General features: G+C 32.5%; 3 protein-coding genes across 8 annotated transcripts; 1 reads left to right on the top strand and 2 right to left on the bottom strand.

The window, feature by feature from the left end:
• Nucleotides 1-1,863: 1,863 nt before the first annotated feature.
• LOC115705361 (uncharacterized) lies at nucleotides 1,864-3,749 on the bottom strand. The gene is made up of 2 exons (XM_030632692.2): nucleotides 3,586-3,749; nucleotides 1,864-3,310 (listed from the first exon to the last, which is right to left on the bottom strand). The coding sequence occupies exon 2, from the start codon at nucleotides 3,306-3,308 to the stop codon at nucleotides 2,079-2,081; it is 1,230 nt and encodes a 409-aa protein (XP_030488552.2). The 5' UTR covers nucleotides 3,309-3,310; nucleotides 3,586-3,749; the 3' UTR covers nucleotides 1,864-2,078.
• A 2,763-nt stretch (nucleotides 3,750-6,512) lies between these two features.
• On the bottom strand, nucleotides 6,513-10,824 carry LOC115705331 (pentatricopeptide repeat-containing protein At4g39952, mitochondrial). Of its 6 annotated transcripts, none has more exons than XM_030632663.2 (4): nucleotides 8,147-10,824; nucleotides 7,660-7,982; nucleotides 7,346-7,434; nucleotides 6,513-6,894 (listed from the first exon to the last, which is right to left on the bottom strand). In XM_030632663.2, exon 1 carries the CDS (start codon nucleotides 10,689-10,691, stop codon nucleotides 8,322-8,324), a length of 2,370 nt encoding a protein of 789 aa, XP_030488523.2. In that variant the 5' UTR covers nucleotides 10,692-10,824; the 3' UTR covers nucleotides 6,513-6,894; nucleotides 7,346-7,434; nucleotides 7,660-7,982; nucleotides 8,147-8,321. The 6 variants fall into 6 exon arrangements, with proteins under 6 accessions (XP_030488523.2, XP_030488514.2, XP_060961166.1 ...); XM_030632654.2 differs by having other exon boundaries at nucleotides 7,346-7,422; XM_061105183.1 differs by having other exon boundaries at nucleotides 7,660-7,757.
• A 1,039-nt stretch (nucleotides 10,825-11,863) lies between these two features.
• LOC115705321 (pentatricopeptide repeat-containing protein At4g18520, chloroplastic) lies at nucleotides 11,864-14,068 on the top strand. The gene has a single exon (XM_030632634.2). The coding sequence runs from the start codon at nucleotides 11,984-11,986 to the stop codon at nucleotides 13,895-13,897; it is 1,914 nt and encodes a 637-aa protein (XP_030488494.2). The 5' UTR covers nucleotides 11,864-11,983; the 3' UTR covers nucleotides 13,898-14,068.
• Nucleotides 14,069-14,719: the final 651 nt, after the last annotated feature.

The raw sequence follows: 14,719 nt of genomic DNA, 5'->3' as shown, positions 1-14,719 counted from the left end.
AGACACGACTAGACATTGTACATAACTAAACTGTCACAAAATAATGACACTTACAGTTTATAACATAAAAAATATCATTATACAACTAATATATATATAATCAAGCATCAAAAAATATATATATAATCAAAATAAAAATTAAAAATATAACGTAAATATACGTGCATTGCACATAATATTAACTTATTGTTGTTAAAAGAGTAACAAACGAAAAAAATAAGTATATTCCATATTATTATATAGGAGATTTTTTTTATATAGATAATAATATCTTTGTAGGTGGAATTAACTATGTTTTATATTATATGTGGAAGAATCTCTTATCTTTCTCCATTATCTTTTTTTTTTCTTTTTTTGAAGAAAATCGTACTTATGATAAATAGCAAATCAGTTAGATCTCTTGATCATTACATAATAGTTCTGCAGAGATAGTTGAAAGCGAAATACAACCAAACCTCTTGTGAGAGAACGCCCACTTAGTTACATTATGGGCAACAAAATTATTAATTCTACTAATATTAGCAAAAATACAGCTAATAAACGAAGGAGAAGACTTAGTACAAAAAAAGGTATAGTTTTCAAGTGCCCAATGAGACTCCTTCCCATTAAGAGCGTTGATAACTACCCTCGAATCATTCTCAACAATAATAAACTTGGAGCCGAGATCAAGAGCAACCGTTACAGCCAAACAGCAAACCGCTGCTTCTCCACATAAAGCATTAGAAAAGTCTAACCATGAAGTCTGAATCCGAACGCAGAGGTAATTCCTTGCAACTACTGCAATGCACATAATGTGGAAACACTTCAAATTTATCTCTCTTTCCAATCACTCTCACATAAGTCTTTAACTCTACGATAGAGTTTTTAGTAGTTACATAAATATTATATTTAATGTGATTAAGAAAAAAAAAACCGTGTATTCGTCCCACAGTAAGTGTAAGTAATTCGTGGTAATTATATTACATTTTGTAGTTACCAAATCTTAACAGAATGATAAAATTTTAGTAATTAAATAAATGCTATATTCTTTTATTTTAACAACTCACACTATAGTGGTATTTGCTAGGAGGAATGAAAACATAAGAATCGAAATAAGAATGAGAATATGAATGAAATAAAATTTAAAATGCACAAAAAAAATTGATAAAAAAATCATTAAATATTTTCTCGTGTTACATTAAAATGGTCTTTTCTTTCATTTTAAAATGGAATAGTCATTCCACTAAAATGATGGAAAGAACATTCAAATACTTTAAAATGCAACTAAACAAAAGAATGAAATGAAAATTATATCATTTCCATTCTATTGCCTACAACCAAAAGCAACCTTAATTCTTTGATTCTCTTAACTTTATTTTTTTCTTTATTATCTCTTTTGTGCTTTGTGCACAACAAATGTTATGTGAGTTGTGTTTTTAGGTTAGGTCTTAATTCTTTGATTCTCTTAACTTTATTTTTTTCTTTATCATCTCTTTTGTGCTTTGTGCACAACAAATGTTATGTGAGTTGTGTTTTTAGGTTAGGTCTTTCATTGAAGACCCCAGCTATCTCCAAAAAAAAAAATCATACTACACTCCCATAATTTTATCATTCTTCCTTTGGTTTTTTATTTTTATTTTTTGAATTAACTTGAATAAATATATAATCTAAACAGTGTCCATAATCGAATGGTCCTTGTAGATTTTGAATGTTTTTAATTTGAAAGGATATGTGATAGTCATTTTTAATTATAGGCTAATGAAAAAATTGATATGCATTTATATTGGTTAATACTATTTGATATGACAAATATAATTTCATTATTCCATGACTCTTATCAAAACACTCAATAGTAGTATCTATCAATTAAGCAAGAACAAAAGATGAAAATGAACTAATAATGTTAATACTTGAGTCTTGAAATATAATTAAGATTCTAATGACAAAGTAGTACACTAATACTTTATAAACCAAAAACAAAAAGATCATAATTTTCAATAACAAGCTCAAAATTCAAAATCTGCTAAAAGGACTCAAAATGCAGAAAGCCCCAATAAGCATTTTAATCTCTATTTGATCAAAACTTTTCTATGTTTAATTTACTCAACTAACTTTCTTTTATTAGCTTTCACCTTAGTTTCTCCTCCACTCTTCTTCAACTTCTTCTCCTTTCTTTCTCCATCTTCGACCGCTTTGATAGATGAATCATCTGCCTTCTTCTTCATCTTCTTCACAATTCCATCTTTTGCCTTTGTCGATTTCTTCAATGGCTTCTCTGCAACAACCTCATCCTCCTTAGCTTCATCTCCTTTCTTCCTCTTCTTCTTCCCCGAATCACCACTGCCCATTACATCATTCTCAACACCTAATTCCACATCACTATCAACTACATCATCACCCTCATAAATGCCTTCCTCTTCAGCATTAACATCCATATACCGAACTTCATGAATTCGACCCTTCTTTTTCGCAACTTTATCCTCCTTACCAACCTTCTTATCGCCTTCTTCTTCCTTCTCAACCTTCTCAGCCTTAACTCCCTCAATCTTCAACCTCATATCGGGCAATGCCTGATACACAGGCAATGCAACAGACTCCAACAGCTTCAAATGGAAGGACCTTACATTCCCCCATTTCCTAGGCACAAACTCTACAATCCCATTAATGGCAGCAACCACATTCTCCACAATATCATCAGAACTCATGGAAGATTTTGCAACCCTTACAACACAACAAGTCCCGGTCCTTAAGAACAACAAAGCAGAGCTACATGCCTTCTCAATCTGTTCTTTCCAATTCTTGTGCTTCAAATCCACAGGCACAGGAATCTTCTTCTTCTTGAAGAATTGCTTCCCTAAAAGTCTAGGCAACAAAGTAACAACACGTTTATCGGCCAAAAACATGTCATACGAATCACAAAGCTTGCGCTTTGATTCAAAGGCTTTGTAATCTGTTTTGAGCTTCGAAAGCTTTATAACTTTCGACACAGGAATCCCTTCGGCCTTAATCTTTTTCATGGCGTCGTCTTTGGTAAGACCAGATTTGGAGCTGTCATCGATAATGAGGCAGAGCTCAGCTGATTCGGAATATAAGGAGTGAGCTAGAGGGACCTTGTAAGCATTGACACGCTCCTTGGCTGGGATTTTCTTCAATGTCAATACAAGGTAGACGAATTCGTCTTCGTCTAAAAGCTGAGGCTTTTGTGTATCCGATTTCGAAATCTTCCATTTCAGAAGAGCTTTTACAGCCTTCTCTACCGTTTTGGGACTCACTCTTAGGTTTGTGTTTGTTGAAGAAGGAGGAGAAGGAGCTGAATCCACCATAGCCATTGCTGCATAACAAGAGAATAATTAGGGTTTGGTTATAGTCTAATGAATCAAAGTCCCAACCTATCAAAATCAACTTCAAACTCAAAGTTGTTTCCAAAAACAATAAATTTCTCCAAAATAACAACACTATCGATGATCAATAGACAATCCTAGATATACCAAAACACAAAGACTGGTTTTTGAAATCAATATAAATATAAAGACACCATTTTTGAGGGAGCTTAAACACACAAAGCAAAGAGTGGTTTTTGTGTATAGACTATAAAAAGTGAAATACCTTTAAGCTATGCCACCGGAGTGAAGAGAAGACGCCGAGAGGGAGAGAGGTAGAAGAAGAAGAAGGACGGCTGGGTAGAGTAGAGAGAGAGAAAGGATGACTAAATTTTAGGGTTTTTGTAAATTTAGGGTTTTTCTTTTCTTTATTAGTTTATTGTATTATTTAGGTGGGCTTGTGTATTGTCTATGCTAAATTAGTGTTGTATATTGGAAATTATTTTATTTACTGTTTTTTAATTTAAGTTGTAGCATTAGTTGCCATACAAATTTTTTATGTAGAATTCTGTAATATTTTTACGGAAATATATATAAAAATATACATAGCAACTAACACAATAATTTAAATTGTAATCAAATTCTACGTAGTAATCCACATAAAAATTATCGGAGCAACCTAAACAGTAAATTTTAAAAAAAAAATAAAAATAATATATGAGATATATCTACTAATATATATAAATCACACTAAATATATTATTTATCCAATTACTAAAATTTTATTATTTTTTTTATTTTAAATGAATATGAACATAAATAAAAAAAAATGTATCAATTTTAATTCCTTTTGCATTGGAACATGATGTTTTTTTTTTTTGCTTAACAGAACGTAATGATAACTATTGTGACATTAAACATTAATAAGAAATTAGGTAAATAATCAAACTAAAGGAGTTTCCTTCCATATTTGACTTTAGTACAATTATATTATAATGATTTTCAGTTTTGAAAATTAAAAATACTTATTGCTGTTAAATTATTTCATTGCAGGTTCGTTTTTAATTTTTCAGGCAAAAATAGTTGCACTATTAGTAGATTTGCGTTGGGCTTAAGATGTGAGAATTTCAGTAGAAATGGTCTTTTCAGATTCACTATCTTTAGTCTCAACTATGGAGGGTCAAATAGAGTATTTGAATAATTTGGGGGTTATCTTTTTTGATATTAAAGTTATTATTTAGCTTTCATAAGATATCTCTCTCATGTCAGCCACAACTTTAATGTTGAGACTCATAGATTGGTTAAGAATGCTCTTATGATAGACAATGAACTTTCTTAAATGAAAAAATACCCCAGTATAATTTTTGTTATCTTTGTTATTTTAATATTTATTAGTTACCCAAACCAAAAAAAAAATTTTTTTTTGGTAAATATAACACAATATTTATATATTCTTGTTAAGGGAATTCAGTTACAAGTCTGTTATTTTCTGTTAAGTTAGTTCTCAACTGTTTTTAGTTTTCGGCTGTTAGGATTGCTTTTCAGTTGTAACAGATTCTTGTTTGGTCTTCAATCATCTTTGATGAGTATATATTGTACTGATCTTTCCCGGTAATGAATCAATCTTTCACTCTCCTTTCTCAATCTTTCTCTGTATCTTTCCTCTCTGTTTTCTCTCTGTTTCTTCTTTACTGTTATGTTCTTCATCTAAAGTCTAATGACTAGGAGATTCAACTCTCCTAACAATTCTATTCACATACTATTTAACTTTTGTTATCTTTTGTTATTTTAATCTTTACCAGATACTCAAACAAAAAAAATATTTTTTTGCAAATATAACAAAATATTTATATATTAGATGATCTAATGTTTGAATCATGTTTAAAGAAGATTGCAAGAATGTCTTACATAATTTTATAATAATTATTAAATTATATTAGAGTGTTTGGTAGTTAATTATGCCATTATTATAATATTTCACAGTAACATGTACGGGTGCACAAAATATGGGTCAAACTATTCAACCAGGTTAAATCATTTTTTGTAGTAAAGAATTATGTTAAGAGTAGGTCATGATTCATTGGGTTGAAAAGTGATAGGTCATATAACTATGAGTTAGTTATAAATTGTGCACACTTTAACTCTATATACCCCAACTCAATCAATTTCTTGAAAGATGTTTCAAATTTGAGACAACTTTTATATATAAAATATATTTTACATTAACAAAATATATATTTTATATTTTAATAAATAAATTGTATTATTAGGATAACCTTAGAAAGTGAATTGACCAAAACACACTACTAATACATAGTCCATAGTTACTCTACTACTTCTACAAACAAGTCTAACATATAATGATACCATACCACCGCCACTTTAGATTTTTTTATAGCACTATATTTACATACACACATATATATTTACATGGTAAAATTATTTTATCATTAAATATTAAAGCCTAAAATATTTATCTCAACCCAATAAATCTAACCGACCCCACCTTCTAAATTATTGTACAAAGTAGAGTTGGATTGTATAATAAAAAAAATTGAATGGCTTATAACTTCTTCAAATTGTAGTCATTAGGTTGGCCTATTAAAACACCTCTAACTCGGCCAACCCAAACCATGTACACCACTAGTAACATGTGCATTATTGGTGCTTTTAGAATTTTTTATATTTATATTACATTGCTTTTAATTGTATAACTGAGATTAACTATATTCTATAAATATTTGTATAATTTAGAAGAGTTAGATTGTATACTATTGAGAGGAGAGGAATTAAATATGTTTAGACATATATAATTGCACTAGCTTAACTAACTAGTTGCTAACAATTTGTGTGGATTAATTGTGTTTAGGTTGTATTAGCCAATCCTTAAAGTGAGATCATGAAGAAACTAAACTTATTAGTTTTGTAAAGTGATCAAGCAAAGTCCCACATCAATATTGTTAAGTACTAAGTACCTTTGATTATGCATTTAAATAGTTATCTACTTAACTTTGAAATTTTATGTTTAATTTTTCATTTACCATAAAAATAACACTAAGTAAAAGCTATATGCATTATATACACAATAATTTATATAATATTATTTTGTTTTTATTAAGACTTTTGATCTATTGATATAGAGAAGATGTAATATAATGAGAAACTAAATGTATATACTCTCCCCCACTTCACTAATTTTCAATAAAATCATAAAAGCAACAAAGAATTTAATTTATTAAAACTCATTGAAACACCTCCAATCCAATGTTTTCTACTCACCACTCTTAATTTACATTGTAAACACAAAATTAAGAAGCCTCTTCTCCAAACACTCTCACATTTACAAATCCTTTTCTAATATTTGGCCAGACCCCTAAAAAAAATAAAATTGTACATATTCTTTAAATGCAAAAGAAAAACTTGCCATTCGAGCAAGAAGGGTTCGAATTTTGACAATAAGTTAGATCACACCTCGCTACGCATGGATTCTCTTTGTTTAATTTCATTCTTTCGTGTCTGTAAAAAGGGAGAAGTATGTCTCTGTAACTGCCTTTCGAAGTGAGCTTTCGTCTCCATTTGATATTAGAGTATTGATCTGGAGAAAATGTAGATAAATCAACATAAAATCATTAGGTAAAGACTAAACAAAACTAGAAAAAGAATAACTAGAAAGGTAATAATAATCTTGTATTACACTATCAGCAATAATTAGAGGCTAACAAACAGCAAGAGCTAAAATTAACATGAAATTCCTCATCAACATGTTGTGGTCCAAATATTAGTGCATGCAAGTTAAAAGTAAGGGAGTTATTTCAATTATGTTAAGAATTATGAGATAAACTTTTTGATTAGAAAAGGAAATTTTTATTACACTTTATAATAAGACTACACATTTGCTAACACAAAACATCACAATCCAAAGAAAATATAATGATAACAATAATCCAGGAAAAAATCTACAAGATGAAGTGAAGAAGGAAAGCTGAATATACGCAACGCCAAAAACCATTCAAAACATTCTCTACAATGCTTTAAGATAACATTACCTCGAAAATCATATCATCTTTCGTTCATCTCCAACCGGGTCTTGTAAACCATATGAGAGTAGCAAACATCAAAAGATCTGATAAGAGGACTGCATTAAAGGAAGAAAACCAAAATGGACTAAAGGCAGTCTTAACAATGACATTTGGGGATACTCTTTAAACTTAAATGAATTCAATGGAATCTTGACAGTACAATCACATCAATGAAACTAAGCAGTTTTGCCTCCATTACCTTTGTTATAAATCCAATTTACTGAAATGAAAATCAATAAGAAAACATTATCCCCCAAAGGGCCAAAACTACTCTAACTCACTTGAAAGATAACTATCTGCCCAAAAGAGACCGCTTCACGAGGAACATATGGCTCATAAACAAACCCAGGCCAGGACTTACCATGGCTACTTTAAGTCCCTGCAAAGATAACAGCATATGCATGTTTAATGCCATTATTTTACTATAACTAAAATAATTCCAGACTGCATAAATATTCACAAGTGAAAATCCCAAACCACACTTAAGGGTGGATTTTTCTTTCACAATGATATCCAAAGTGAATATGATTGATTAAATTTATTCAAATCAACAACCAGGTCTCCACAAGATTAAGTAAAAGCGTTCCACAATAGGTTTAAGAACCTGCAAAAAGAAATTGTACCATCACAGTTACAGATTCATTTTTCAATCTGTTTTTTTTTTCATTTGAAAAGTATTTACATGAGTTACAATCAAATAATTATTTAAAATACCTAATTTCTACAAGGGGAAAAGATTGAACAAGTTAATTGTGATTGTGATATTACCCGATTATCTTTTCAGATTAGAAGCAGTTCTAGCCCCATTTCGCCAGATGTGCCAACACCTATTCAGATGAATGTTTTCACCCTTTCATCACTCAATGAAAGGTAAATCCCATGACTCCTTTAACCCAGGTTGAGAATGCATAAACAAGAATGAACAAGAATCTCTTTACATTATTTATATTACACTCCACCCAGCTCCTTTATCCACACCCCTTTCCTTCATCATTCTCCTTACATTTTCAGCTTCATCCCACCTTCCACTAGAACTATACATGTTTGTAAGCATTATATAATAACCATCATTGTCCGGGTCAGACTCAATAGCATGCCTGGCAACTCTTACTCCCATATCATATTCATGATGTTTTATGCAGGCACTTAACAAAGATCCCCACACTCCACCATCAGGAGAGATGGGCATGGAGAGAACCAAAGTTTCAGCATCTTGCAAATTTCCAGACCGACCGAGAAGATCAACCATACAAGCATAGTGCTTTAAATCAGGTTTCAGACCATAAGGATTTTGCATTCTGTTAAAGAGATATTTCCCTTCTTCCACAAGACCTGAATGATTACAAGCTGAGAGAAGAGCAAGGAATGTCAGTTGGTTCGGTTGTACATGAGAATGTTCCATATCTCGGAATATGTCTATTGCAGATTTGGCATGTCCATGCATCCCATAACTTGAGATCATAACATTCCAGGAAACAACATCCTTCTCTCTCATTGAGTCAAACAACTCTCTTGATTGCTCAAGCTTCCCACATTTTGCATACATATCAACCAATGCAGTTGCAAGAGATACATTGATCTCAAGTCCTCTTTCCATAATGTAAAGGTGAACCTTTTCTCCTTTCTCAAGAGAAGCGAGATGAGAACAAGCAGAAAGCACCATTACCAATGTTGCTGAGTTTGGATTTAAGTTTTCTGAAAGCATTTCATCAAATAGAGCTATTGCCTCAGCAAAATTTGCATTGTGAATATAGGATGAGATCATTGTGTTCCAAGTGACAATATCTCTCTGTGCCCGGAAAAATATTCTCCATGCTATTGTCAAATGACTATTCTTACCATACATGTCTATGAGTGAATTAGAAACTGAGATAGTTTTGTCTATGGAACTTTTTATTGAATAGCAATGAAGTGATCGACCAAGATGTGTTGCTCCCAATTGGCAACAAGAAGAAATTACAGTTACCAAACTCTCTGAATTAGCTTCAATGCCTAGACATTGCATCTCTCTAAATAAGTCTATGCACTTTGCATTATGTCCTATCTTATAATAGCCCGAAATCATAGAGTTGCAGGACTCTTTGGTCCATTCCAACCTCCCTCTAAAGAGCTTTTCTGCAAGATTTAACAGCCCAAATTTGCAATACATGAATAACATTGCATTGTAAACAATCTCACCAAACAAATAATTTCGCCTTATGCTTAATCCATGAAACGCCTTTCCCGAGTATACACACAAGGAATTGCCAAAACCATGAAAGATACAACTGATAACAATTTCGTCAGGAACTATCCCAGCAATCTGCATTTCCCAGAATAAACTTAAACATTCATCCATTAGCCCAAATCTAGAGTAAACACTAATAACCGACATCCATGACAAAAGGTCTTTGCTCATTACTTCACTAAACAAAAAATAAGCTTCCAAAGGAGTACCACATTTCGAATACATAGACAAAAGCAAAGACTTAACTACTTCAGAACACCCAATTCCATTTTTCAACACTAAACAATGCAAGCACCTACCATTAATCAAAGCATTCAAATTCCCACAAGCTTGAAGCCCACCTTCCAAAGTTCTAAAATTCGGTCTCTCCCTTTCGCCACCAATCCTATGCATCTCGCAAAGACACTCCAACCCCTTCTCACTCTCACCATTATGAACATATCCAATAACAAGTGCAGTCCAGGCAACAACATCTCTCTCAGACATTTCATCAAACACCAAATGCGCATCACCCAATTCACCACATTTGCTATACATATACACAAAAGAAGACCCAACAACAGAGTTCCCCTGAAAAAGCCCAATTTTTGTAGCCAACCCATGAATGCTCTTCCCATATTCAACCAAAAACAAATCCGCACACGAAGCAACAACCATGGGAAGAGTGAACTGGTTGGGAACAAAACCCGCAACTCGCATTTGAAAAAACAAGTTAAGGGAATCAGAGCAACCCCCATTAGAAAAATGGGCTTTGATTATAGAATTCCAAAGAAAAGTATCCTTGTCATGAACTGAACCGAAAACCTTAGCGGAAAAGGTTGGTCCTTTGAGAGAAGAGGCGTAGTGAGAGATGAGCTTTGATGCAATGAAAACGTTGTGGGAGTTACCGGAAGTGATGATGAGAGCATGATATGTAAGGAGAGATTGGAGGGTGAGATTTTGGGTGGAGAGGAAGAAAGAGATTTTATGGTTAATGGAGTTGGAGTCAGAGAAAGATGTGTGTGAAAGAATGGAGTGAAATCGTTTCAGGGTCAGCATGAAAGTCGATGGCTTAAGCGTTGGATTGCTATGAAAAATGTAATTCATTGGCACAAAGATTCATCTCGCTCGTCGTCGCCGGTGAAATGGGGTGGTTCACCGTCGAGAAAAATGGTGAAGAGTAGAGGAAGACAAGCGGGAGACGATGGAATATGAATATTTACCCAAAATTTAAATTATATTATTTTTAAAATTATATATAAATAAATAATTTAGTTTAGATATCAATATATTTTAATAATAATTATAAAAAATGACTAATCATTTATATTTTTGACCGAAATTTTTGACAATTAATTAAATGAGATAACGATGAGAGCTTTAGAATAATTAATGCATGTGGTTTTTACATAATTTTTACATGATTTTATATAGTTTACGCTGTTTGTCATGTCCTTTTATGGGCGTTCTGAGACGTTTTTCCTATGCTATATTAATGCGAAGTGGCTCTTCGAACATGTTCTCCTCCTCCCAGAGATGTTTCGTTGTATTTCTAGCTCCCGGAGAAAAATGACATACTTTATGTTCCTCTCTAGGGCTCACTCGTTGAAGTACACTTGCCCGTCTGTATATGACTTAGCTAATTTTTGATAAGGCGTCATTGTGATTCACGTGTCATACGCAACCGCAGCCACGTATTTTATCTACTACATTATTTTTTTTATTGGTTGAATATGTTCTTATTAGTTTTTTTTCTTTACTCTTGTAGGGAGGTCCACTTATATAACTTCAGTGGTTGCACTAGATTAGTCTCTTGCATTAAGTCTGGATGATTATTTTCGATTAATGTATTTTCTAGGAGATTTCGAGATCTCGTTTATATAGCTACCTATTAAATGTTTGAGTCTGGTAGATTATTTTCGACTACTGTATTTTATAAGAGATCCCACATTTTTATTTTGAGATAGGATCTTTCTTAAATTTTATTACTAGTTTGCCATTCAATGTTTATGAGACATCTTTTATTCACACTGTACACAGTTCGTGTACTCAAAGTAGATAATGTACATAATTTGTATAGAGATTTTGGATAAATAATTTTTCATTTTTTCTTTATATATTAATCTCTAATTATTTTTAATGAAAGTTAATTGTTCAGAAAAAAAAATCTATTTTAATTTTTTTGATGTAAAAAAAAATTATTTTAAGAAACACAATATAGTTATTTTTAAAAAAATATTAATTATTTCAATTTAGATGATACATTAATTTGTTTTTCTTGAGCCCAATTATAACTGATAATGTTTATTTAATAAAAAACGGAAAAGAAGAGAGCTTCCCATACTGAATTTTCTTCTATTCATTTTCTGCAGTTTCAATTTTCGTTCTGATAACGGGCAATGCTTTCTCCCACTTTCTCATCACCAAATATCAGTTTCAATCTTACTCCTCCACCCTCACAACCACCATTTTTGTCTATTCAACCATTTAAGCTACAAAAAACAAGAAAAAATTCCATCAACTCAAACAACCAAAAACAGAGCAGACCAACTTGGAATTTTCGTTGCTTCTGTTATAAAAATTCATCTTCTTTACATGATTCCAAGATTTCAGACGATTTCTCAAGATTTTACGATGACCCAGAAGCGGAATTATGTGATACTACTACTTCTCAGTCCTCCTCCTTTTGCCATAGTCTTTGTCCTTCTTCGGTTGGGGTTTGGCTTCGGTCTTGTCAGAGCTTGGAAGACGTGAAAAGATTACATGGGATTGTTTTGAAGTGTTTTGGGTATCCAGAAACTTATGTTTATAACAATTTGATTTGTGTTTATTTGAATTTTGAGAGATTGAGTGATGCTCGTAATGTGTTCGATAAAATGACTGTGAGAAATGTTGTTACTTGGACTGCTGTTATTGATGGGTATATGAGATTTGGTTTAAATGAAGAAGCTTTGGGGTTGTTTAAGGATTCGATTCGAGATGGGGTTCGAGCTAATGAGAAGATGTTTGTGTGTTTAATGAATCTTTGTAGTAAGAGGAAGGATTTTGAGCTTGGGAGGCAGATTCATGGAGGTGTTATCAAAGGTAGTGTGAGTAACATGATTGTTGATAATTCTATTGTGAAATTCTATGCTGAATGTGGTGATCTCAAGAGTGCTTTTCGAAAATTCGAGAAAATGGCTAAATGGGATGTGTTTTGTTGGACTACTATGATCACTGCTTGTTCTCAACATGGGAATGGGGAGGAAGCTATTTCTTTGTTCTCTAGAATGTTGGATGAGGGATTTTCTCCCAATGGATTTACAGTTTGTGGGGTTTTGAAAGCTTGTGGTGAAAAGAAGGAACTAAGCTTAGGAAGACAATTACATGGTGCTATAGTTAAGGAAATGTACAAGAATGATGTTTTTATAGGCACTTCTTTAGTTGATATGTATGCAAAATGTGGTGAGATTGTAGACTCTAGGAATGTGTTTGATAGAATGAATCATAGGAATATTGTAACTTGGACATCCATCATAGCAGGATATGCTCGGAAGGGGCGTGGCGAGGAGGCTATAGAGCTTTTCCGAGCCATGAAGAGGCGAAACATCTTTCCTAATAACTTGACCATTGTGAACATTCTTAGGGCTTGTGGCTCGATCGAAAATTCATTGCTTGGAAGGGAAGTGCACGCGCAGATAGTGAAGAACTCTATTGAAACTAACTTGTACCTTGGAAATACATTGGTTTGGTTCTATTGTAGATTTGGTGAGTACTCTAAAGCCATTAAGGTCCTCCAAAAATTGCCTCATAGAGATGTGTTTTCATGGACAGCAATCATTTCCGGTTGTACTCATCTAGGATATGACTCTGAAGCTCTTGAGTTCTTGAGAGAAATGATTAAGGAAGGAGTAGAACCAAACTCTTTTACTTATTCATCAGCCTTAAAAGCTTGTGCTCAGCTTGAAACTGTCCTTCAAGGCAGATTGATTCACTACTCAGCCAAGAAAACTCCTTCCATGTCAAATGTTTTCGTGGGCAGCGCTTTGATTTACATGTACTCAAAGTGCGGGTATGTAACTGAAGCGTTTAATGTCTTCGAAAACATGCCTGAAAAGAATTTTGTTGCTTGGAAATCTATGATTATGGGGTATGCAAGGAATGGATTCTGCAACGAGGCTTTGAAACTCATGTATCGAATGCGAGCAGAAGGTTTTGAGGTGGATGATTATGTCCGTACAACTGTTCTCGCCGCGTGTGGAGATGTTGAGTTAGATGATAATGTAGAAGAGCATTCATATGCTTGTAGTTTGAAGTCTGGTTCCTCTGTTTGAAACTTGTATGAATGAATGAAGATGGAAATGGTTATAACATTTATAAGTGTTGTTATCAACTTAATCTTCTGTTCATACTTGTTTTGAACATCTAATATGTACCCTACTGATATATGTATTCACTGACTGGTGTAGATTATGAATGAAGAAAGAATTAGCTATGAAAAGAAATGTCTTGTGTGTGCACATATGCCTTAGAGTTGAGTTTGTTCATAGTAGTTAAATTGTATGAAAACATGGGCATATTGTTAAGACTTTCTTAATGCAGATTAAAATAGGATAATTTGCTGCCATTTTAATTTTTATACACTTAATCTCTTTATCATTTTTTTTGACAATACTGCAGTGACGGACCCAGAATTTTTACTTTGTGGGGGCTTATTTATCATTAAAAAATATTTATACTTATATTATAATCACTATTACTAGATTTATTTAATTTTGTGGGGGCTTTTTTTATTATTTTAGTCTATAATTATCAAATTAAAAAAATTACATTTAATTTTTTAAAAGGCAATATTTTTGTTAGTGGGGCTATAGCCCCCATATTGATACTACTAGGTCTGTCCCTGATACCGCTTAACTTTACTTTTTTTTTACAAATTTGTTGCGTCGGTAAAATTTCACTGTCAAATGTTAACTGGAATTGTCACCGTCTCACATTTGAGGCACATGTGACAGCAATACATCAAAGCTAATAGAATATATCGTGTATACAAAAGTGTACACAGTAACAATTTAATTGGTATTTAACGGTGTGATTTAACTGATGCTTTAAATATGTAAAAAAAAAAGATTTCACCGCCAATAACCCATAAGAAT

This window comes from Cannabis sativa, chromosome X, assembly GCF_029168945.1.
Source record: "Cannabis sativa cultivar Pink pepper isolate KNU-18-1 chromosome X, ASM2916894v1, whole genome shotgun sequence".
Lineage (NCBI taxonomy): Eukaryota > Viridiplantae > Streptophyta > Magnoliopsida > Rosales > Cannabaceae > Cannabis > Cannabis sativa.
Note: the sequence above shows the minus strand (reverse complement) of the source record. Positions and strands in the feature narration are given on the sequence as shown.

Excerpts from the sequence above, each read along its gene's own strand:
- LOC115705331 (XM_030632646.2), bottom strand. The coding sequence starts at position 10,691 with ATGAATTACATTTTTCATAGCAATCCAACGCTTAAGCCATCGACTTTC.
- LOC115705361 (XM_030632692.2), bottom strand. The coding sequence starts at position 3,308 with ATGGCTATGGTGGATTCAGCTCCTTCTCCTCCTTCTTCAACAAACACA.
- LOC115705321 (XM_030632634.2), top strand. The coding sequence starts at position 11,984 with ATGCTTTCTCCCACTTTCTCATCACCAAATATCAGTTTCAATCTTACT.